General features: G+C 38.4%; 1 protein-coding gene across 3 annotated transcripts in view; it reads left to right on the forward strand.

The window, feature by feature from the left end:
• The window catches only part of LOC143022695 (ATP-binding cassette sub-family C member 5-like), a 285,549-nt gene that overhangs the window by 245,530 nt on the left and 14,528 nt on the right, over positions 1-25,491 (forward strand). For all 3 annotated transcript variants that reach the window (XM_076181025.1, XM_076181024.1, XM_076181026.1), the window contains 6 exons: positions 6,317-6,503; positions 6,652-6,741; positions 7,363-7,552; positions 7,928-8,087; positions 24,335-24,527; positions 24,756-24,920. In XM_076181025.1, coding sequence (XP_076037140.1) covers positions 6,317-6,503; positions 6,652-6,741; positions 7,363-7,552; positions 7,928-8,087; positions 24,335-24,527; positions 24,756-24,920 — 985 coding nt within the window. The remainder of the gene's footprint in view (positions 1-6,316; positions 6,504-6,651; positions 6,742-7,362; positions 7,553-7,927; positions 8,088-24,334; positions 24,528-24,755; positions 24,921-25,491) is intronic.

A 25,491-nucleotide genomic window follows, 5' to 3' on the forward strand; every position in this document is an offset into this window, starting at 1 on the left:
TTCACAGAGTGGTTACAAAATAGGATGAGGGAATCATATGAGAGGTACAAAGAAAAGAGAAGAGGACCTTTGGGGAAATATACTACTGGACATGAGCATTGAATAGACAATGACTCAATGGGTAAAAGAGAATATCAGATATAGGTGTAGTGATTTACAATCTTCCCCTACTTACTTTCTTTAGTAGTTTTGCATCATCTGCAAAGAAGTTCATATAACATTCCACACCTTCATCTATGTCGTTTATATATACGGCAAATATTATCAGACCCAATACAGAGCCTTCTGGGACTCCACTTATCATATCTTTCCAATTTGAGTTCTTGTCTCTGAGTACCACCCTCATTTTTCTCCTGTTCAAGAAATCTTTCATCCATTCCAGTAACTTTCCTTGTATTCCTTGTATGTGTGTGTATTTACCTAGTTGTATTTATCTAATTGTATTTTATGCAAAGAGAGCTATGCTTGTAGTGACCCGCTTTTGTACCTCTCCGCATCCAGTTTGTTCTTAAATTCTTGTATAGTTTTAGCACTCATTGTTTCCTCATTTAGTTTGTTCCAGATATCTATCACTCTGTGTGGGAAGCTATTCTTTTTCAGATCTCTTCTGAACTGTCCTTCTTAACCCATTAAACTCCGATGACAAGATTCTTGTCATTTGGTCAAATAAAACAAAAAATCATAAAACACCAAAATGTTTTATCAAACACCAGAAAAATATGACGTCAGTCCTCGCACGAAGCAAGGACTGACGTCATCGGAGTTTAATGGGTTAAGTTCCTTCTTGTGTCCTGTTTTTCTTCTGTCGCACTTTAGTAAGTTGTCGCTATCAAGAATTTCCATCCCTTTCATAATTCTGTAGATGGTTAGCAAATCACCTCTTTCTCTTCTTTGTTCTAGGGTTGGTAGATTTAGTTTATCCAATCTTTGTTCGTATGACAAATTAGAGTGTTGGTGCCATCTATGTCGTGGCTCTTTGAATTCTTTCTATTTTTTTTTTTTTTTTTTTTTTTTATTTAGAACTAGGTGTCCATAGTGTCACAGCATATTCCAGTTTTGGTCTTATCAGTGTAACTAATATTTTCTTTACCATTTCTTCAGCCATGCAGTCAAAGGCTACTTTCATTGATCTTAATAAGTTAAAAGTTTCTCCAACTTATTTGTTGACATTTTTGTCTGGTGTCATATCATTAGAGATTGTTACTCCTAGGTCCCTTTCTGAGTTGACTTTTTTAACTTCCTTTGTACCAATTTTATATTGACCCGATATTCTGTTTTTGCTTTTCCAAATTCCATTATACATTTCTTAATGTTGAAGTTCACTTCACACTTCTGACTCCATTTCCAGACTTTGTCCAGGTCTTCTTGAAGTGAGTTGAAGTCTTCCTCTGTACTTATTCTCTTTAGTAGTTTTGCATCATCTGCAAAGAAGTTCATATAACATTCCACACCTTCATCCATGTCATTTATATTAATGGCAAACATTATTGGAGCCAGTACAGAGCCTTGTGGGACTCCACTTATCATTTCTTCCCAATTTGAGTTCTTGTCTCTGAGTACCACCCTCATTTTTCTCCCTTTCAAGAAATCTTTCATCCATTCCAATAACTTTCCTTGTATTCCATCTAATATTTCAATTTTTCTCAGTAGCTTTTTGTGTGGTACTTTGTCAAAAGCCTTTTGTAAGTTCAAGAAAGCACAATCTGCCCATCCATCTCTTGTATTATTTTTATTAATCTTGAGTAAAAACATATTAAGTTTTTTGCATATTTTTGTGACTGTGCTTTTAAGTGATACCAGTCTGTAGTTTGTTCGATTTTCTTTGTCTTCTTTGTATAATGGTACAATATTTGCATTTTTCCAATCTTGTGGTACTTTTCCTTCTTTGAGTGAGAAGTCAATTATCTTGTGTATTTTGTCCATTAGTTCATCTATACACTCTTTCAATATCCAATTTGCAATTTCGTCTGGCCCATGTGACTTTCTGATGTCAAGATTTTTTTTATTTGGTCCCTTATTTCTTTCTGTGTTACCATTATTTATTTCATTACGGGGGATCTTCCTCACTGTATTTCCTCCCAAATTTGTCAGCTTTCAATTGTAAATACAGACCTAAAATGCCTGATCATAACTTCAGGCATTTCTTCATCATCTATGTATTCTTTATTTCCTTTGCACAGTTTCACTATTTCATGTTTGTCTTTTAGTCTATCATTTACATATCTGTAAAATGGTTTAGGTTGGTCTTTGTATTTATCTATCATATCTTTTTCACAGTTTGTGTATTTACCTAGTTGTATTTTGTGGGAGGAGAGCTATGCTCATAGTGACCCGAGTGACCCGCAGTTGTATCTTTCCACATCCAGTCCTTTCTTAAAATCATGTATAGTTTTAGCACTCATCGTTTCCTCTTTCAATTTGTTCCATGTATCAATTAGTCAGTGTATTTACCTAGTTGTATTTTACAGGAAGGGGAGCTATGCTCGTGGTGTCCCGTTTTCATATCTCGTTTTATCTAGACTGTTTTTAAATTCATGTATTGTTTTTGCACACACTACATTTTCATCTAACTTGTTCCAAACATCTATTACCCTATGGGAAAAGCTCTTCTTTTTCAGGTCTCTTGATAACTGTCTTTCTTGATTTTCTTTCCATGTCCTCTTGTATCTCTAATATCCCATTCTATTAGATCCTCTCTTTCAATAGTTTCTCTGCCTTTCATGATTCTATAAATAGTTATCAAGTCTCCTCTCTCTCTTCTTTGCTCTGTCTGTAGCTCAAGTTTTGCTAGTCTCTCTTCATATGATAGTTCTGAGAGTGTTGGTGCCAATTTCGTAATTGCTCTTTGTATTCTTTCAAGTTTTGTTATACAATTTTTGTACTTGGTGACCACGTCGTCATTGCAGAGAATCTTGGTCTTATCAAAGTGACTAGTATTTTCCTTGTCTGAACCCAAATTTCTTGGGTTTATTATTATAGTGCTTGTTAGTGAGACTGGCCTGTAGTTAGTTGGTTCCTCCTTGTTTCCTCCTTTATATATTGGTACAATGTTAGTATTTTTCCAGTCTTTTGGTATTTTTCCTTCTTTAAGTGAGCAACTTATTATGTTATGTATTTTGTCCGTTAATTCTTCTTTGCATTCTTTTAGAATCCAATTTGCAATTCCATCCGGGCCATGTGATTTCCTGACGTCAAGGTTTGATAGATGTTCCATTATTTCTTTTTGTGTTATTGTTATCTCGCTCATGGGGGGAGATTGCCTTTCATTTCCTTCATCCCAATATTGTGCTTTCTCTCTAGTGAAGACAAATTTGAAGTGATTATTCATGACTTTAGCTATTTCTAATTCTTCTATGTATTCTATATTCCCTTGGTGTAGTTTCACCATTTCCTGTTTGTTTTTGAGTTTACCATTCATGTATCGATAGAATAGCTTGGGTTCCTCTTTGCATTTATCTGTAATATCCTTTTCATGGTTCCTTTTTTCCTCTCCATATTTTCCAAGCTCTGTCCCTTCTATCTTTTGCCTCACTGCATCTTTTGTTGAACTAGCATTTAATGTACACTCTCTCTAGCTTCTGTTTTGGTACGTGCCTATTCATCCCTTCATTGTAATTACCCATCAAGATATCCCGATTCTCTTCCACTTTTGTCTCTTCCATGTACAATTTTTCCCAGTTTGTATTCTGGAAGTATTTCTTTAGTTTTGCAAAGTCCATTTTGTTGTACATCAATCTTCCTTTCCTATGCTTTTCATTTCTCTCCATGTATATTTCTTCCTTTAGTTCAGTCTCAATGAGTATATGGTCACTCTTTCCAATTGGTGCCTTGTATTGGATTTTATCCACAATTTCAGGTTCTGTTGTATATATTAAATCTAGTTTCGACTGTTGTGTAATTACCAAGATGAATTATACAGGAAGGGAGCTATGCTCATGGTGACCCATCTTTGTATCTCTCTGTAATTATCTTTTTTTTAGTTTCTTTTCATGTTCTCTTGTTTTTCCATTGTCCCATTTTAATAAATCATTCTTATCTAAGAGAGTGTGTATTTACCTAGTTGTATTTTACGGGAAGGGGAGCTATGCTCGTGGTGTTCCGTCTTCATATCTCATTTTATCTAAACTATTTTTAAATTCATGTATTGTATTTGCACACACTACTTTCTCATCTAACTTGTTCCAACTGTCTATTACTCTGTGAGGAAAGCTGTTATTTTTCATATCTCTTCTATAGCTGTCTTTCTTGATTTTCTTTCCATGTCCTCTTGTATTTCTATCATCCCATTTTATTATATCCTCTCTCTATCAATAATTTCTATGCCTTTCATGATTCTGTAAATAGCTATCAAATCTCCTCTCTCTCTTCTTTGCTCTAGTGTCTGTAGCTCAAGTTTTGCTAGTCTCTCTTCATATGATAGTTTTGAGAGTGTTGGTGCCAATTTTGTAATTGCTCTTTGTATTCTTTCAAGTTTTTTTATACATTTTTTTGTACTTGGTGACCACATCGTTTCTGCATATTCCAATCTTGGTCTTATCAGGGTGATTAGTATTTTCTTCACCATTTCTTCCTCCAGGTATGTAAATGCCACTTTGATTGTTCTTATTAAATTACAGATGCTCCTCTACTTACGTTCATTCGTTTTACGTTTTTTCAATTTTATGTTTGAACTGACTGTAAAAAAAAAATTTTTTTTTTGAGTGAATTTTTTAGTTTAGCGCGCTCTCCATAGTTCAAACGATACTTACGCATGATGCTGCGTACATTGTTTACATGGCACAAATGACAGACTGAACGTGCCTTGCCTCATCCTCCTCATCCTCCTCTCCCTCCTCCTCCACCATCTCAATTTATGTTGCTTGAATTTAATTTATTTGAAATTAATGTTATCATTTTACAATGTTATGTGTATAATTAATGATTTAGGGGTATTTTATAAGATACGGTAATAGAATTTACAGGTGTATGGTACAGTAACAACTTATGTTCGGCCGTTCGGAATGTAACTAAAACGTAAGTTGAGGAGCGTCTGTATAAGTTTCACCAAAAATCTTATTTATTTGTTTCTCAGGTGACATATTCATAACAATGACTCCCAGGTCCTTCTCATTTTCTACTTTTTTTATACTTTCTGCTCCCAATTTATATGATCCTGTTATTCTGTTTTTGCTTTTTCCAAATTCCATTATACTACACTTTTTAGTATTGAACTCCATCTCCCACTTCCTACTCCATTCCCAGACTTTATTTAGATCACTCTGTAGTGATTCACAATCTTCTTCCGTGTTCACTTTTTTTTAATAGTTTTGCATCATCTGCAAAGAAGCTCATATAACTTTCAATTTCTTCGTCCATATCATTAATATATATAGCAAACATTATTGGGGCCAGAACTGTTCCTTGTGGAACACCACTTATTACTTCATCCCAATTTGAGTGTTTGTCTCTTATCACTACTCTCATTTTTCTTTCTTGCAAAAAGTCTTCCATCCATTTAAGCAGTTTGCCCTGTATTCCTCCTTCAGTTTCTAATTTCTTAAGCATCTTCTTATGTGGTACTTTGTCAAAAGCTTTTTTTAGGTCTAGAAATGCACAATCAGCCCATCCATCTCTTTCTTGTATTATATCTGTTAGTCTTGAATAGAAACATTAAATTGGTGATGCATGATCATCCTTGTCTGAATCCAAATTGCCTTGGATTTAGCACGCTGTTTTTTTTTTTTTTTTCTAAATATTTTACCCATCTACTTTTGACAATTCTTTCACAAATTTTTGCTATTGTACTTGTTAGAGAGACTGGTCTATAGTTGGTAGGGTCTTCTTTATTTCCCCCTTTATATATAGGTACTATATTTGCTTTTTTCCAATCTTCTGGAACTTTTCCTTCTTTCAAGGAACTGTTTATTATGCTATGTATTTTGTCTGCCAGTTCATTCCTGCATTCTTTCAAAATCCAGTTTGCTATTTCATCTGGTCCATGCGATTTTCTGACATCAAGATTACTCAAGTGTTTCATTATTTCATTCTTTGTTACTTCTATTTCTTTCATAGGGGGGACTTTCTCTTTCCATTCGATCTCTTCAGGATGTATGTTCTCCCTTGTAAATACTGATTTAAAATGCTTGTTCAATATACCATTCAATATATTCATTCATATTGAGCTAAGATTGAAAGGAAACAAATGGGCGATGGATGGGAGTGGGTTAGGTTGGGGTGGACTCAGGCCTTGGCTAACTACTTCCTGTAGCCATTAGGCTTCTACCCCCATTATAAGGAAGGTTACCAAAATAAAGGATTGATCAATTTCTTCATTCAGATTTTATGCTAATGTGGACCGCCATTCAGCAGCCCTACTTGTCTTCCGTCTCTCCAACCGTTGGTTCACATTCCGTATGGATCTGATGACAATTATAGTCACAGTTGCTATGGCAATTATAAGTGTTTATACAAAAGGCGTTGTTTCAACGGCTGCAGCTGGCTTAGCTTTGTCAACTATCAACGGTGTAAGTGTACTTGAATATATATGTTTTCTAGCATGAACATATTTGGCTGGTGATAGAAATTAACAAAATATTTGGAATTACAAATAGCTAACTTAGAAAAAATTATATTCTTTTAACTTTGATTATATGCTAAAATCTTGTCCACCAGATTTGTGGATATGTTCCATTTTTGATGAGAATGAAATCAGAATTTTCATCACGCATTACATCTGCAGAAAGAATCATTGAGTATGCTTATGTAAGTAATGAATGGTTTGTTCTACAAGTGAGGACCTTTTAGAAATTGAACTGTATAAATGTATATATATATATATATATATATATATATATATATATATATATATATATATATATATATATATATATATATATATACAGTATATATATATATATATATATATATATATATATATATATATATATATATATATATATATATATATATATACACTTATATATCACAACTAATACCACAGTCGGATGAAAGAAAGTTGAGTAAGTGAAACTATATATTTCAATTGCTAACTGCAATCCTCTTTAGTAATACCTACTGAAGAAGATTGCAGTAAGCAATTGAAATATATAGTTTTGCTTACTCAACTCTTTCTTTCATCTGACTGTGGTGTTAGTTGTGATTTACAAATGTGTTACTACATTTCTCACCAGAGACTTATATACTGTATTAACATATGAGTGTACTGTATATATATATATATATATATATATATATATATATATATATATATATATATATATATATATATATATATATATATATATATATTAGGAATGGGTATACTGTACTTTTTACCTGTGTATGGGTAGAACTTCTTTAAATATGGGAAATATTGATCATCAGGGTCTACCAAGTGAAGCTCCAAGAGAAAATCCAGCCCTTGAGCTCCCAAGTCCATGGCCTTGTGGTGGGGCCATCAGTATGAAGGAGGTAAAAATGCGGTATCGGGAAGACCTTCCTCTTGTTCTCCATGGAATCAATGCAGAAATCAGAGCTGGGGAAAAAGTTGGCATTATTGGAAGAACAGGAGCAGGTGAGATATTCTTCAAAAAATAACAAATATATTAATAGGTCCTTGATAGATAATGAACATAATTGGCTCATTCATACAAGTTCTTATACAATTTTGAAAAGAAGGTAAATTGGACGTCACTTATGCAGTATAAGGTAAAAAATAATTTCATGTGTTAATGTTTTACACTGAGTACCAATACTTTCTCAGGTGTTGAATATTAAGGAAATCAAAACAAAAACTTCTTAAGAAGTTTTCCTTCCAAATAGTTTTAATTCAAATGAACTCCTGTACTTCTCATCCATTGCATAACTAAATATTCATATTGCTTAAAAGTTATAAAGATACATATTAGCTTCATAGGTCTAATGTCTTGAATATAATTTTTATTTTCAGGTAAATCATCTTTAATGTCTACTCTATTACGAATGGCTGAACTGGATTCTGGTAGCATCATCATTGATGGTATAGACATAAGCCAAGTGGGGCTTCATACACTTCGTTCAGCTATTTCAGTAATTCCACAAGACCCAGTGCTCTTCCAAGGAACCATAAGGTATAAAAGTTTCAAGAAAACATTTCATGATTACCCATATGTTTATACTAATGCTTTCTTAATCCAGCTTGTACTTTTAGTGTCCCCCTTTTAAGGAACCCAGCAGCATCATGTAAGCTGACAACAATACATCAGTGTGACTTATAGATTACATTGTCATGATCTTGGGCCCAGTCCAACAACCTATTCCTCCAGTGCCTCACAGCATATCCATCCAAAAACAGAAAAGAGAGGAACAGCATAAAGAGTAGAAAGAAGTGGTGAAGGTACTGTGAAGGTGAGGAGCCTACACAAGATATTTAGATGTGGCTGAAGCCATCACCCTTGCCATATGCACTTAGACTATTGGGACAGGTAACTGTCACTGCTGGGAATCAGAAAGAAGTGCAGGATTTGAATACATAACTTAGCAATGCAAGACCAACACACTTTAGATTACACCAACTATGTAGAAATAGGAAATTATTTGTCAGGAATTACATGCTTACTCTCTTACTCCATTGGATCTTGAACCTCTAGTAGATTCTGATCCACCAACAGTAGTCCTCTCTATGTCTTTCGGTCCTGTGCTGCTTCCATCCAGGTTGTTTTCTCTATTCTTCTTTAAATTTGTCCAACTCCACATCCAGACCGTCCATCCATCTTATTTGAGGTCTACCTCTTGGTCTTCTTCAAGGCATTCTACCCATCGTAACTCATTTTGGAATTCTATGGTTTTCCATAAGCACCACATACCCAGCCCATCTCAACTTTGTTCTATTTAGAACATTATTTGCTCTTGCTTAGTTATTTTTCTCAGCTCATCATTGTGCCATCTTCACCTATTCTCATTTTCACCCAAAACTGGTCCAGTAATTTGTCTCAATGTTATATTCTCAAAAACCAGTAGTCTTTGTTCCATTTCTTTTGTTAAGTTCCATGTCTCAATGGTATATAAAACTATAGGTTGTAGAATTGAAATGTATGTACATACATACATATACCAAAGGCTTTTTCCCCCTACACGGGGGGTAGCCAAAAAGAAAAAGGCACAGAAACCACTCCCACCCATTCCACCTCCTATATATTCCACTCCCCTCCACCCTCCTCCCTCCCTCTCATCTTGACACCTCATGGATGAATTGAAATGTAGATTCCTAATTTTGTATTTCTTGATATACTTTTCTTCTTTAATGTTGGTATAAGGCTAAAATAATATCTGTTACTGTTATACCTACATATCTGAAACTCTACTTCTTCTATCCTTTTGTCTTCCAAAACCAAACCCTTATACATTGTCAAAATTCATTTGCAGTCTGGGGTATTGGCTGCATGTTATTGTGGCAAAGTAGCATGCAGTTGATACTTTAGAGTCTATATGGGGTGCCCCTACAGACCAGAGTCACACATCATTTTGTCTGTGATAGAGGAAGTCTAAAATTGGACAAAAGCCCCAAAATCCTGGGCCTCAGATTTGATACTCACATGACCTTCAGCCTACACATCTAGGACCTAACAGTAAAAATCAGTAAGAAAATTAACATAATAAGACTCTAATCACAGTTGTTCATAAGAACTACATTTATATATGCCTCCCCATCATGGTTCCTAACAATTAAGGAAACAGACACTCTTCAGATTACATAAAAACAAAACATTAAAAATAATAACAGGATACACTCCAATAGAACACATGCCTACAGAAGGCAAAATCCTACCATGAAAATGGTAGGCACACAGATCCATCCATCATATTACAAAACACAAGCTCAGACACTGGCATCAACAACCTACCACTTGCACCATACAAGACATGCATACAAAAAAAAATGCACACTCATCACAAAACACACAAGCACACTCTAAGACTGACCCTCAAACTCAATGCTCCAAACTCCCTCAGACATTAGTCTTACAGAGAAATTCCTCCCATGACACTAGTATAATTGCATTCAAGCCACTAACCAACTTTAGAACAATATCAAGACAGAATAGGTTAGCCATCTAACTATATATATATATATACCAATAGGCCTCCTCCTCCATCTAAAGGAGATAGCTTGCCAAGGCATGCACCCATCCCACTCCCATCCATCATCCATTTCCCTTTCATCTAAGCTCTTTGCAGATGAAGGGTCATCCTTTTCCCCTGCCCACTGCCTGAGTCAGAAGAAATGCAGCAAGACACAGCATTTCCACAAGAGGGCCAGCTGCTTGATTTAAATAATTACCTAGTTGTATTATACAGGAAGGGAGCTATGCTCGTGGTGACCCGTCTTTGTATCTCTCAGCATCAAGTTTTTTCTTAAACTCTTGAATAGTGTTTGTACACACTGTTTCTTTGTCTAATTTGTTCCAAGTATCTATCACTGTGTGGGAAGCTTTTTTTTTTTTTTTTTTTTTTTTTTTTTTCCCTTCCAGATCTCTTCTGTAATTATCTTTTTTTTTTTTTAGTTTCTTTTTGTGTCCTCTTGTTTTTCCATTGTCCCATTTCAATAAGTCATTCTTATCTAAGATTTCCACTCCCTTCATAATTCTATAGATAGTAAGTCTCCTCTTTCCCTTTTTTGTTCCAGAGTTGGTAATTCTAATTTGGACAGTCTTTGTTTATATGTCATTTTGGAAAGAGTTGGTGGCAGTTTTGTTGTTGCTCTTTGTATTCTTTCTAACTTCTTTATACAGTGGAACCTCGCTATTCGTACACAATCTGTTCCAGGAGGCTGTTCGAATGGCAATTTGTACAAATGGCGAATCATTTTTTTCCATTAGATATAATGTAAATTGGATTAATCCATTCCAGACCCACAGATTATTGCTTATTGTAATGATATTTTAAGCATAGAATACATAAAAACTATGAAAAACAATAAATATACAGTACTGTACAGTACATGAAATAAGAAAAAATCTAACTGGACTTTACCTGTACTGAGGTGAGCTGATGGCATAAGTGGAAGGTGTAGAGGAGGAGGAGGGATGTTGATGTTACTGTTTGGAAGGGGAGTCACCTTCCATATAAACATCAGGTAGCATCCCTTCGGGTGTTTTCTCTCTTTCTGGTGTTCTTTCTTTTTTCTGTCTTTTTGCACTAAAAGAATCTTGGGATTATTTCTTTAAAAACCTGTCCAATGTTGTCTGCCTTTGACAATTTCTCAGAATTTTTCTAAAATGGTCAATAACATTGTTATTGAACAAATTGATGCTCCTGTTGACCACAGCATTGTTAGGATGCCATTTTCCACCACTCTCTGTGTTTTCTCCTGGTGATAACACAGTTCTTTAGTTTCTACAATGGAAATGCTTCCCTTACTACTTTCCTCCTCTGAAGAAGAAAGTTCTTCAACCACTTCTTCCTACTCCCTGTGCAGTTCTTGGAGTTCTTCAGTTGTCAGCTCATTTCTATGGTCATCGACCAACTCCACATCATCACTGTCTACATCCAATCCCATGGACTTCCCCAGGGACACAATATCATCCACCACTACAGGCTCCATATGAAAGCCTTCAAAGTCTCTGGCTGCCACACAGTCTTACCACAGATTCTTCCAGGCAGAGTTCAGTGTACTGAAAGAAACTTCCCCCCGGGCTTTGTCTATTATCCTCAAACAATGAAGGATATTGAAATGGTTCTTCCAAAAGTCCCTGAGGGTTAGTTCTGTTTCAGAGGTTACTTCAGGGCATCTTTGAAAAAGTGCTTTTGTGTAAAGCTTTTTGAAGTTTGAAATGACCTGCTGATCCATGGGCTGAATTAGAGGAGTGGTATTAGGGGGCAAAAACCTCACTTGGATGAAGCTGTATTCACCCACCAGATCTTCCTCCAAGCCTGGAGGGTGAGCAGGAGCATTGTCCATTACCAGAAGGGCCTTGAGTGGTCAATTTTTCTGCTCTAGATATTTTTTCACACTCGGGGCAAACACTTCATATATCCACTAAGTAAAGAACTGCCTTGTTACATTACACTGAATTTACTTTTTATAACATTTTTCTTGAACACTCTTGGGTTTTCTGAGTGGTAGACAAGCAAAGGTTTAATTTTGAGGTCCCCACTAGCATTAGCACACAACAAGAGTGTAAACCTGTCTTTCATAGGCTTGTGTCCTGGCAATGATTTCTCCTCTTTTGTGATGTAGGTCCTCTTAGGCATCTTCTTCCAGAAGAGGCCAGTTTCATCACAATTAAAAACTTGGTGAGGAGTAAATCCCTCACTCTCTACAAAGTTTTTAAATTCCCCAACAAACTTTTCAGCAGCATCTTTGTTTGCACTGGCAGCCTCCCCACACCTGACAACACTGTGAATGCCACTTCGTTTCTTAAATCGATCAAACCACCCCCTACTTGCTTTAAATTCATCATTTTGTGCACTGGTTCCAGAGCTGTCTTGCTTAACGTCATCATGCAACCGCTTTGCTTTTTCACAAATTATTGTTTCAGAAATGCTGTCACCAGCAAGTTGTTTTTCGTTAATTCAACTAACAAAAGTTTTTCCACTTGTTCAATTATAGGTGACCTGTTCACAGCAAGAATGGTCACTCCTTTTGCCACATTAGCCTCTTTTATTATGTCTTTATTTTTCAGTATAGACGATATGGGTGATTTCGCCATGCCATACTGAGTTGCCAGGTCAGAGATACGAGTTCCACTTTCAAACTTCACAATGAGTTCTTTTTTCAATTCAACTGTCGTTCTCACTGCTTTCATTTTAGGCTTGGTTGAATCACTAATCTTTTTTGGACCCATGGCTGCACTATTTTTAATAAAGAACACAAAAAATAGCAATAAAGTAGCACAAAGTTTCATGAAGCTTGCGTGGATGACTCGTAGTTTATGGAAGCTAGCACGAGACTAAGCTGAAGCGATTGCATGGCGCGACCAGTAACAAGGTGACACTGTCTGAATTGCAGGGCAAGTACGAATGACGAGTTGAATTTTACCTTGAACAAGTTGGACAAATAATGAGTTGTACGAATAGAGAAGTGGACGAATGAGGGGGTTCCAATGTATTGTTTTTGGTACTGGGTGTCCATAGTGTTGCTGCGTACTCGAGTTTTGGTCTTATTAGTGTAGTTAATTTTTTTTTATCATTTCCTCATCCAAATAAGCAAATGCCACTTTTATTGACCTAAATAAATTATAGGTTTCTCAGACTTTATTAATATGCTTATCCGGTGTTATGTCTTTCCTGATCATCACTCCAAGGTCTTTTTCTGAGTTCACTTTTTTTACCTCTTCTTCACCAATTCTATAATCTCTCGATATTCTGTTTTTACTTTTTCCAAATTCAATTATACTACATTTCTTGTTCAAAAATAGAGAAGCCAAAGAGAAATTCCTTTGGGCCGCATCCAACGGTCCCTTTAAGCTGTGTGCATGTGTGTGCAAGCATATATTTTACAACTAGTGCATATAAAGAAAAAATGTATACACACAAGGTTTTCAAATTATATTAAAATCTATTCAGTAAACATCAACTTATAAATTCTCTGAAAATATGGTAACTTGCCAACCATCAAACCAATATATATATATTTTTCTCTAACTCTAGCACATTGCAAATGAAATAACTTTTTTACCTAGTTGTATTTTACGGGATGAGAGCTATGCTAGTAGTAACCTGTTTTCATATCTCTTCGCATCCAGTTTATTCTTAAAATCTCGTATAGTTTTGGCACTCACTGTTTCTCCATTTAGTTTGTTCCAATCTATTCTTTTTCAAATCTCTTCTGTAACTGTCCTTCTTTAGCTTCTTTTCATGTCCTCTTATTTCTCTTCTGTCCCATTTTAATAAGTCGTCTCTATCAAGAATTTCCATCCCTTTCATAATTCTGTAAATGGTCAACAAATCACCTCTTTCTCTTCTTTGTTCCAGTGTTGATAGATGTGATTTCTCCAATCTTTGTTCGTATGGGTCAGGGGTTGGAGATGGTTAAAGAAAATGGAGAAAAGTGGGAAATAAGCCAGTTGTTGTTTGCTGACAACACTGCACTTGTAGCAGGATCAGAGGAGGGATTGAGGAAGATAGTGACAGAGTTTAAGGTGTGTGAAAGAAGGAAGCTGAAGATAAATGTGGGCAAAAGTAAGGTGATGAGATGTACAAAGGGAGAGAGTGACAGCAGGCTGGAAGTGAGCATTAAGGGAGAGAGACTGGAGGAAGTGGATAGTTTTAGATAATTAGGTGCGAATGTGGCAGGAAAGGGAGGAGTAGGGGTGGAGGTAGAATGTAGATTGAGAGAAGTGAGTAAATGCCTTGGATTAAAAAGTGTAATGACAAATAGACATCTGGGAATGGATGCTAAGAGGATGTTATATGAAGGAGTGATTGTGCCGACAGCACTGTACGGGGCTGAAAATGGAACATAATAGAGGAAGAGAGAAGGAGTTTGAATGTGTTTGAGATGAAATGTTTGAGAAGTATGATAGGGGTTACTAGGCTGGGTAGAGTGAGAAATGAGGAGGTGAGGAGAACAGGGGTGAAAAGGGAGCTGGGAGATAGGGTTGATGAAAGAATATTAGGATGGTTTGGACATATGGAAAGAATGAGTGAAGAAAGATTAGTAAAATAGGTGTGGAAAGCAGAGATGGAGGGATTGAATATGAGGGGGTGTCCTAGGATGAGATGGATGGATGGGGTAAAAGGGGCATTACAAAAGAGAGGAATGTTTGTTGAGGAAGGATGGGAGAGGACAGAAGATAGGGGTGAATGGAGAAGGGTTGTGTATGGATTATGCTGTGATGTATGAGGGGGAGTGGGTGGAGGATGGGGGGTGAGGAAGTATGTTTGAGAAATAATTTGATGCAGCCCGAAGGGGTTTCTCCCCGTCTTCTCCTTTTCTGCATGAGGGGACGGGGAGGGGGTTGCCAAATTAATGAAGTGGCCTTGCTGTGGATGTGCTGTGTCTTGCAACACTGCTTCTGACCCAGGGGAGTAGACAGGATGCAGGGATGACCTGTCATCCAGGAGGTGCCAATATGAGAGGGAGGGAGGAGGGTGGAGGGGAGTGGAATATGTAGGGGATGGAATGGGTGGGAGTGGTTTCTATGCCATTTTCTTTTTGGCTACCCCCCATGTGACTGCATGACTGCATGAGTAAATTTTGACGCAGCCCGAAGGGATTTCTCCCCGTCCTCTCCTTATATGCAAAGGGGGACGGAGAGGGGGGGTCGCCGATTAAATGAAGCGGCCTTGCTGTGGATGTACTGTGTCTTGCGACACTGCTTCTGACCCAGGGCGGTGGGCGGGGTGCAGGGATGACCCGTCATCCAGGAGGTGCTCAGATGAGAGGAAGGGTGGGAGGGGTGTGGAGTGTATTTGGGGATGAAATGGGTGGGAGTGTTTTTATGCCTTTCCCTTTTTGGCTACCTCCCTTGGAAGGGGGAAAAAGCCTTGGTATATGTATGGTATATACCTTTATTTCTTTCATTTTAGAGGGTCTTTCTCGTTGTCCATCTTCCCAAATTTGTGAGCTCTCATTTGTAAAAACAGACCTCAGATGTCTGATCAAAACTTTTGCCATTTCTGTGTTGTCTATGTATTCTTTATCTCCTTCATGCAGTTTTACAATTTCATGTTTGTCTTTTAATTTATCATTTACATATCTATAAAAGAGTTTAGGTTGATCCTTACATTTGTTTATAATATCTATTTCATGAGATGAAGAGATAGGTAAACGTGTAGTGGAGTGGAAGGAGGTTTCCTCAAGGATAATGTGAATGAAGGTGAAAGTGGGAAAGGAGATGTGGGTATTTGTAAGTGCATATGGGCCTGGCAGTGAGAAGAGTGTAGAAGAAAGGGAGGCTTCTTGGATAGATTTAAATGAGTGCATAGAGGGATTTGGGAGGAACATCAGTGTAGTAGCACTGAGAGACCTTAACCCCTTCCATACGGTAATGCCTATGTAGGCATCATGAGGAGCAAGTGGGTATGCGAGGCTGTCATATCGGCTTCTTGATTATATTTATTGTAGTTGTACCTGCAAGACCCCCATACTCTGTAAACTGGCTTCATCATATTTTCTATGGTTATCAAAATTCACGGGTGAAAGAGAACGAGCAATACAGGGGTTACTTTATTTTTTATAATGCAAGTATTATGATGCAACATCGCACATCTGGCAGCTAATGCTGCCCACGAGATTTTGGCCCGGAGTGAAGGGGTTAATGCTAGGGTAGGAAATGAACCAATTGATGGAGTGTTTGGAAAATGTGGAGTTCCAGGAAAGAATCATAGTGGAGAATTGATGGTGGAGATGTGTCTAGAGAGTTGATGATAGCAAATACACTGTTTTGAAAGAAAGTCAAGCATAAGTACACATGGGAGAGGGTGGTGGATGGAAGGGTGGTAGAGCGTTAATGGACTATATTGTGGTAGATAGGAGTATAATAGGAAGAGTTAAGGATGTACATGAAGGATGGGAGGAAATAGAAGGAAGGGTAGTGAATGGTGGGATGAGGAAACAAAGAAGGTTGTAGAGGAGAAGAAGCGAGCTTTCACAGATTGGTTAGAAAATAGGACAAGGGAGTCATATGAGAGGTACAAAGAAAAGAAAAGAGAAGTAAAGCAAAAGGTAAAGGAGGCAAAGAGGAGAGCAGATGTGAAATGGGGTAAGAGTAAGACAGAAAATTTTGAATTTTGAAAGTAATAAAAAGATGTTCTGGAAAGAAATTAAGAGAGGAAGAGGAGGCGAATCAAGTAGAGAAGAAAAGGTAAAAGGTGCAGATGGAGAGATGATAATGGAAGAGAAGGCAGTAAGGGGAAGATGGGCAGAGTATTTTAGGGAGTTGCTAAATATGAAGGAGGATAGTGAGGGAAAGATAGATGCATGGGAAATGCTAAGAAAATGACCGTGATGAGTGAGGAAAATGGAGGAGAAATAAGGAAGGATGAAGTGAAGGCAATTGTTTACCCCTTCCATACGGTGCCGCACACGTAGGCGTCATGAGGAGCAAGTGGATTCGCGACGCTGCCATATCGGCGTCTTGATTATATTTATTGTAGTCGCCCCTGTGTTTTTACATTCTCCCTAATCTGCTCTTAATCCCATTCTCTGTGGTTTTCAAAATTCAAGGGTGAAAGAGAGAACGATCGATATAAGCCGTGACTATATTTTATAAAGTGAGTATTATTACAACACGTCGTATGGCTGGCATTGGCTGCTGCCTGCGAGATTTAAGTCCCATAGTGAAGTGGTTAAGATGATGAAAGCAGGTAAGGCACCTGGTCTGGATGGATGCCATGCAGAATGTCTAAAAAAAGGGAGGTGCAGTGATGGTGGAGTGGCTGGTGAGGTTATTTAATGTTTGTTTAAGAGAGGGTAGAGTGCCGGAGGACCGGAGGAGTGCCTGTAAAGTTCCACTTTACAAGGGAAAAGGGGACAAGTGTGAGTGCAGTAGTTTCAGAGGGATTAGCTTGTTAAGTGTAGTTGGGAAGGCTTATGGAAGGATCTTGATTGAGAGGATTAGGAGAGGAACAGAGGGAATAATTGGCGAGGAACAGTGTGGATTTAGGACGGTTAGAGGTTGTGTAGATCAGATTTTTGTGGTAAGACAGATATGTGAGAAAGCTATAGGAAAAGGTAAGGATGTTTTTTGGGATTTTATGGATCTGGAAAAGGCATATGACAGGGTAGACAGGAAGGCACTGTGGGAGGTATTGCAGATATATGGGATAGGAGGAAAGCTTCTAGGAGCTGTCAAGAGTTTTTATGAGAGTAGTAGAGCATGTGTCAGGATTAGAAATGGAGAGAGTGAGTGGTTTGAAGTAAAGGTGGGACTTCATCAGGGATGTGTTATGTCACCCTGGCTGTTCAACTTGTACATGGATGGGGTGGTGCGAGAGGTGAACGCAAGGGTGGTGGGTCAGGGATTGGAGATGGTTAAAGAAAATGGAGAAAAGTGGGAGGTGAGCCAGCTGTTGTTTGCAGACGACACTGCACTTGTAGCAGGATCAGAGGAGGGATTGAGGAAGTTGGAGACAGAGTTTGGTAGAGTGTGTGAAAGAAAGAAATTGAAGATGAATGTGGGTAAAAGTAAGGTTATGAGATGTACAAGGGGTGAAAGTGGCAGCAGACTGGAAGTGAGCATTAAGGGAGAGCTACTGGAGGAAGTGGATAGTTTTAGATACTTTGGTGCAAATGTGGCAGGAAAAGGTGGAGTGGAGGTGGAGGTAGAATGTAGATTGAGAGAAGCAAGTAAATGCCTTGGTGGAATAAAAAGTGTAATGAGGAATAGACATTTGGGAATGGAGGCTAAGAGGAGACTGTATGAAGGAGTGATTGTGCCAACAGCACTGTATGGGGCAGAAACATGGAACATAAGAGAGGAAGAGAGAAGGAGTTTGAATGTGTTTGAGATGAGGTGTCTGAGAAGTATGATGGGGGTTACTAGGCTGGATAGAGTGAGAAATGAGGAGGTGAGGAAGAGAACAGGGGTGGTAAGGGAGTTGGGAGATAGGGTTGATGAAAGAGTATTAGGATGGTTTGGACACACGGAATGAATGAATGAAGGAAGACTAGTAAAAGAGGTATGGAAGGCAGATGTGGAGGGAGTGAACATGAGTGAGCGACCTAGGACGAGATGGATGGATGGGGTGAAGGGGGCTTTGGGGAAGAGGGGAATGTCTGTTGAGGAAGGACGGGAGAGGACAGAAGACAGGGGTGAATGGAGAATGGTTGTATATGGACAATGTTGTGATGCATGGGGTGGAATGGGTGGGGGGATGGGGTAAGGTAGTATGTGTGAGCAAAATTTGATGCAGCCTGAAGGGATTTCTCTCCATCTTCACCTTTTCTGCATGAGGGGACGGAGAGGGGGGGTCACCGACTTAATGAAGCGGCCTTGCTGTGGATGTGCTGTGTCTTGCAACACTGCCTCTGACCCAGGGCAGTGGACAAGGTGCAGGGATGACCCGTCATCCAGGAGGTGCCAAGATAAGAGGAAGGGTGGAGAGAAGTGGGGTGTATTTAGGGATGGAATGGATGGGAATGGTTTCTATGCCTTTTTCTTTTTGGCTACCTCCCTTGTAAGGGGGAAAAAGCCTTGGTGTATGTATGTATGTATTTTTCTTTGTCACATTTAAACCCTTTTTGGTCAATATCATGACACCTCCCTGCTTGTCTGTTCTATTTTTCGCCCAGTGGTTGTATAGACCTTGTCCCACCATACTTATTGATAGAGGGCCTTTCAGTTTTGTCTTCACAATTCCCGTAATGTCAGGTTCCTATATTTCCAGATACTCATTTAGTTAATTAATTCCAGAGATCATGCCATCGATATTTGTGTACGCCACTTTTAGTTTCATATTTTCTTCTCTTTTTTTGGTTTAAGTTTCCATTTTCCTGATGTACCATTTTTTCAGTCTCGGGTCCAGTACTCTCCAAAAAAAAACTCGTTTTTTTCCGTCTGTTCTTTTCTCTATGAATACTGCCACCAAGTAATTCCACTTGGATCGTAAGAGGCGAGAAGAAAGGGACAGGGATTGGGACTAGGCATCCTTCTCCTTGTAGCCCCACTGGGAACATTCCTAAAAGAAAAAGCAAAGGCATAAGAGGGTGTGGGAGTTTTCTGACCAGCACCCTAAGATTTGGGTCTTTTAATGTGCGTGGATGTGGTACAGATGAGAGTAAAAGGGAAGAGATAGGTAGTATGTTTGTGAGAAGAAAGATGGATGTGTTGGCTTTGGGTGAATCTAAGCTGAAAGGGAAGGGCGAGTGTAAGTTTGGGAGTGTAAGTGGGAGGTTATCAGGAGTGAAGAGAGGGCGAGGGAGGGAAGGGGTGGCAATACTAGTAAGTGAAGGGATAGGTAAACGTGTAGTGGAGTGGAAGGAGGTTTCCTCAAGGATAATGTGGATAAAGGTGAAACTGGGAAAGGAGATGTGGGTTTTTGTAAGTGCATATGGACCTGGCAGTGAGAAGAGCGTAGAAAAAAGGGAGGCTTTTTGGATAGATTTAAATGAGTGCATAGAGGATTTAGGGAGAAATATCAATGTAATAGTACTGGGAGACCTTAATGCTAGGGTAGGAAATGATCCAATTGATGGAGTGGTTGGGAAATGTGGAGTTCCAGGAAAGAATCGTAGTGGAGAGTTGATGGTGGAAATGTGTCTAGAGAGTTGATGATAGCAAATACAGAGTTTTGGAAGAAAGTCAAGCATAAGTACACTTGGGAGAGGGTGGTGGAGGGAAGGGTGGTAGATAGAGCGTTAATGGACTATGTAGTGGTAAATAGGATTATGATAGGAAGAGTTAAGGATGTACATGTGCTAAGGGGAGAGGGTGGGGGACTATCACATAATTTTTTGGTGGAAGGTAAGTTGAGAGTGGAGGATAGATGGAGGAAGAGGAAAGGGACAAAAGATAGGGAGGTGCTTTGAGTGAACTCTTTAAATGAAAAGGAAAAGGATAAGGAGTACAAGAAGAAGCTGAAGGAGGAGTGGGAGGGAGTGAAGGATAGAGTGGAGCTAGGTGTGGAGGAGGAATGGGGATGGTTCAAGGAGGGAGTCTTGCAACAAGGCACCTGGTCTGGATGGATGCCATGCAGAATGTCTAAAAAAAAGGAGATACAGTGATGGTGGACTGGTTGGTGAGGTTATTTAATGTTTGCCGGAGAGAGGGTAGAGTGCCGGAGGACTGGAGGAGTGCCTGTATAGTTCCACTTTACAAGGGAAAAGGGGACAAGTGTGAATGTAGTAGTTTCAGAGGGATTAGCTTGTTAAGTGTAGTTGGGAAGGCTTATGAGAGGATTAGGAGAGGAACAGAGGGAGTAATTGGTGAGGAACAGTGTGGATTTAGGACAGGTAGAGGTTGTGTAGATCAGATTTTTGTGGTAAGACAGATATGTGAGAAAGCTATAGGAAAGTTACAAGTGGAGTTCCTCAGGGTTCCGTTCTTGGGCCACTTCTATTCATAGTATATATAAATGATATAGACCATGGACTAAAATCTACTGTTTCCAAATTTGCTGATGATACAAAACTGTGCGGAATGGCAAATGATCACTTAAACCAATTAGATATTCAAGAAGATTTAGATAAATTACAGCAATGGTCTGAAAAGTGGCTAATGAAATTTAACACAAGTAAATGCAAGGTAATGCACATAGGTAAAAATAACAGTAAGTACGATTAAAAGTTATTTGGAAATTCGTTAACAAAAGTGGATAGTGAAAAAGATCTCGGCATAATTATCAGTAACGACCTCAAATCATCCAAGCAGTGTATTTCAGCCTCTGAGAAAGCAAATAAGATTCTAGGACTGATTGCGCGATCTTTTGATTTCAAAAGTCCATCACTCATTAAGAAGCTATATAAATCGTTAGTTCGTCCACATTTGGAATATGCTGTTTCCATATGGTCACCGAATCTCATTAAAGACATTGACAGACTGGAAAAAGTACAATGGCGAGCCACAAAACTGATTCCAAATATAAAAAATAAATCATACGAAAATCAACTAAAACATATGCATCTGTTTTCCCTAAAAAAGTGTAGACTCAGAGGTGACTTGATACAGGTCTTTAAGATTCTAAAGGAAATTGACAACATCAAAAGTGACAAAATTTTCACATTGAATGAGAATCAGACAAGAAGCAGTGGTCTCAAACTGTCCGGAAATAGATTCAATTTGGAAGTAGGTAGAAACAACTTTGCCAGCTGTGTAGTTAATGAATGGAATAAACTTCCTGCACAGGTAGTGCAATGTAGTTCAGTTTGAAGCTTTAAGAATCATTTAGATAAACACCTAAGCAAGATGCTGTAATGATTATAATTTATTTTATATTATTTGTTTTTGTTTTGTTATCATTTGTCTGTTTGATTTTCATTTATCATTAGTTATATGTCAATTTATTATTATTTACTATTTACCTGTTTGTTTATTATTTACCGTAACTATACCTGTGCATTTATTTATGTATTTAATTTGTTATTTACATTATTATAGTTTTTATTTATTATTTCATTATTATTATGATTTTTTTTCGCATCCGACCTAGATATGGACCAGGGGGTCTCTTGTCGGCATGGTCTGCCTTTGTAATCCTTTGTAAGGAGAAGGATGTTTTTTTGGGCCTTTATGGACCTGGAAAAGGCTTACAACATGGTAGACAGAAAGGCACTGAGGGAGTTTTTGCAGATATACGGGATAGGAGGAAAGCTTCTAGGAGCTGTCAAGAGTTTTTATGAGAGTAGTAGAGCTTGTGTCAGGATTGGAAATGGAGAGAGTGAGTGGTTCGAGGTAAAGGTGCGACTTCATCAAGGATGTGTTATGTCGCCCTGGCTGTTCAACTTATACATGGATGGGGTAGTGGGAGAGGTAAATGCAAGGGTAGTGGGTCAGGGATTGGAGATGGTTAAAGAAAATGGAGAAAAGTGGGAGGTGAGCCAGCTGTTGTTTGCGGACGACACTGTGCTTGTGGCAGGATCAGAGGAGGGATTGAGGAAGTTGGTGACAGAGTTTGGGAGAGTGTGTGATAGAAGAAAGCTGAAGATAAATGTGGGTAAAAGTAAGGTGATGAGATGTACAAGGGGTGAAAGTGGCAGTAGTCTGGAAGTGAGCATTAACAGAGAGCGACTGGAGGAAGTGGATAGTTTTAGATACTTGGGTGCAGATGTGGCAGGAAAAGGTGGAGTGAAGGTGGAGGTAGAATGTAGATTGAGAGAAGCGAGTAAATGCCTTGGTGGATAAAAAAGTGCAATGAAGAATAGACATTTGGGAATGGATGCGAAGAGGAGACTATATGAAGGAGTGATTGTGCCAACAGCACTGTATGGGGCAGAAACATGGAACATAAGAGAGGAAGAGAGAAGGAGTTTGAATGTGTTTGAGATGAGGTGTCTGAGAAGTATGATGGGGGTTACTAGGCTGGATAGAGTGAGAAATAAGGAGGTGAGGAGGAGAACAGGGGTGGAAAGGGGGTTGGGAGATAGGGTTGATGAAAGAGTATTAGGATGGTTTGGACACATAGAAAGAATGAGTGAAGAAAGACTAGTAAAAGAGGTATGGAAGGTAGATGTGGAGGGAGTGAACATGAAGGGACGTCCTAGGATGAGGTGGATGGATGGGGTGAAGGGGGCTTTGGGGAAGAGGGGAATGTCTGTTGAGGAAGGACGGGAGAGGACAGAAGACAGGGGTGAATGGAGAATGGTTGTATATGGATGATGATGTGATGCATGAGGTGGAATGGGGGGTATTTATACACATCATGGGTGTGCGCATACTTTTCAGAGAAGGCAAAGTTTACATACAAGCAAATTTTTGCACACATAGCAAAAAATTAGAGGGAACATTGGCAGCATCAGTTTATATTTTATTCACAACCATTCTTCATTCATACCTATCACTTGTCTTCTCCCTTCCCTGCTAAACAGATATTCCCACAGACTAGGTAAGGCACCTACATTAGGAGATTCAGCCTTAAGGGGCTAACAGTCTCCAGACTGGGCTCAAAATCTCTATCAACATAAGCTATTATTTCTTATACTTTTTCATACATGGAGAGCTGACAACCTGCAGATGCTCTTCTCTTCCTACAACTTTGAGCAGGTAACAGAAACAGTCCCACATTAATGCAATACAGACAATAAGTCAAGATTTCTTCCTAGAAAGATCTGTGGGAGGTACCAAGGGCCATTGCCAGTCACTGTAGGGCTGAGGTTTTCCACTTTGTGCACTACAATTCGGTAAATACACACAACAACAACAACATTGTTGTCATCAGACTTATGGTGGCCCTGCATCATCATCAAAATGGACTTATGGTGGTCCTGCAAGATAAATAGTGGAGCTGGCCATTTTCAAAACTTGTCAACCCCTAACTGAATGTCAGCCTAAAGGGCTGACATTTAGTCTCTATACTGGGACCAAGATCTCTCTGTCAACTTCAACTGCTTTTATTGCACCTTTTCACATGTAGAAAACTGACAGCTGGTGACCATTCTCCTCCTACTGCTTTCAGGCAGTGAAATAGAAACAGTTCCATATCAATACAACTCAGACAACAGTCTAAAGTTTCTTCCCAAAGAGATCTGTGGGAAGGCTTAGGAACTGTTGCTGGGCACTGTGGAGCTGTAGGTTTCCCACTTTGTGAAATATGATGCAATAATTCTTATTATTATTTGAAATGTTTTGCTCAGTTAACTCTTGTTGGTCATAATTTCTATTAGTAGATTCTGATCAGTGAAAAGTACCTATTTTTTTAAATGCCCATTATCTTCCATAGATACAGTTAAGATTATATTTTGACTGATCATGGGATGTTCTTTTTATATTTTTGACAGGTACAACTTGGATCCATTTGATGAACACAGTGATACTAAGGTTTGGGAAGCCTTAGAACAATCACACCTCAAGAATTTGGTGCAGAGACAAGAATATGGTCTCTGCACAAAAGTAGAGGCTGCAGGCGAGAATTTTTCTATTGGTGAGAGGCAACTTATCTGTTTAACAAGAGCTTTACTTCGCAACAGCAAGGTAAATCTTTCGTCATTTTTTGAATTTGTGATACTTCATTTTTTTTATGGATATATTTATACAATTCCACATCCTTTCAGTTAGCTTTCATATGCCTTTTTACAGCTGGAGTAACCTAATGAAATTGGCCATCCTGTAAACTCCCCCAGATTAATTTTTCACTCACAGTCAGTGGAATGATGAGATAACTATATTTACTCCTATTTTGTCATTACTGTATTGTTACAGATTTTACTGCTTGATGAAGCAACAGCATCAGTAGATGTTGAAACAGACCACCTTATTCAGGAAACTATACGAGAAGCTTTTGCAAGGAGTACTGTTATGACAATTGCTCATCGCCTGAATACAATTGCCTCTTATGACCGTGTTATGGTTTTGGAGGCAGGAAAGGTCAGTATTTACTTTCTTTTCTTTAGCAAATGCATGTGTTTCAAAACTAAATTAAATGATTATGTAGTTTGGTGTTCCAATAACTGAATGGTGAGGAGATTACACCAGGAGGTCCTAAGCTACAATTGGAGCTAACACCTGTGTTGTGGTAGGTAACAGTCACTGTTGAGAGTTTAAGAGAAGTGCAGAACTTAAACCTACACTCCTCTGATTGCAACGCTCACATAGACACACAAAAAAGTTAGCTCGGAAAGGGACCTAGGAGTAATTATCAGCAAAGACATGTCACCAGACAAACATATCAATAAAATAGTCGGAGAAACCTTCAACTTACTATAGTTGATGAAAGTTGCTTTTGACTATTTGGATGAGGAAATAGTCAAGAAAATATTAGTTATAGGGCCCCAACAATGGTAGGGGCAGGGGGGGGGTAGCACTTTTGGTGAAAAGAAGGTAAAGCAAATTCCCCCTAATGTACTTTTAATCCATGATTTATTTATCATGAGTTGTGTGTATGAATGATGTGTGTATAAACGTTGTTTTGTGGATGAATGTTACATGTGAATCATGC

The sequence above is a fragment of the Oratosquilla oratoria genome, unplaced genomic scaffold (genome assembly GCF_046742065.1).
Source record: "Oratosquilla oratoria isolate Oo_2021 unplaced genomic scaffold, ASM4674206v1 SCAFFOLD141, whole genome shotgun sequence".
NCBI classification, from domain to species: Eukaryota; Metazoa; Arthropoda; class Malacostraca; order Stomatopoda; family Squillidae; genus Oratosquilla; species Oratosquilla oratoria.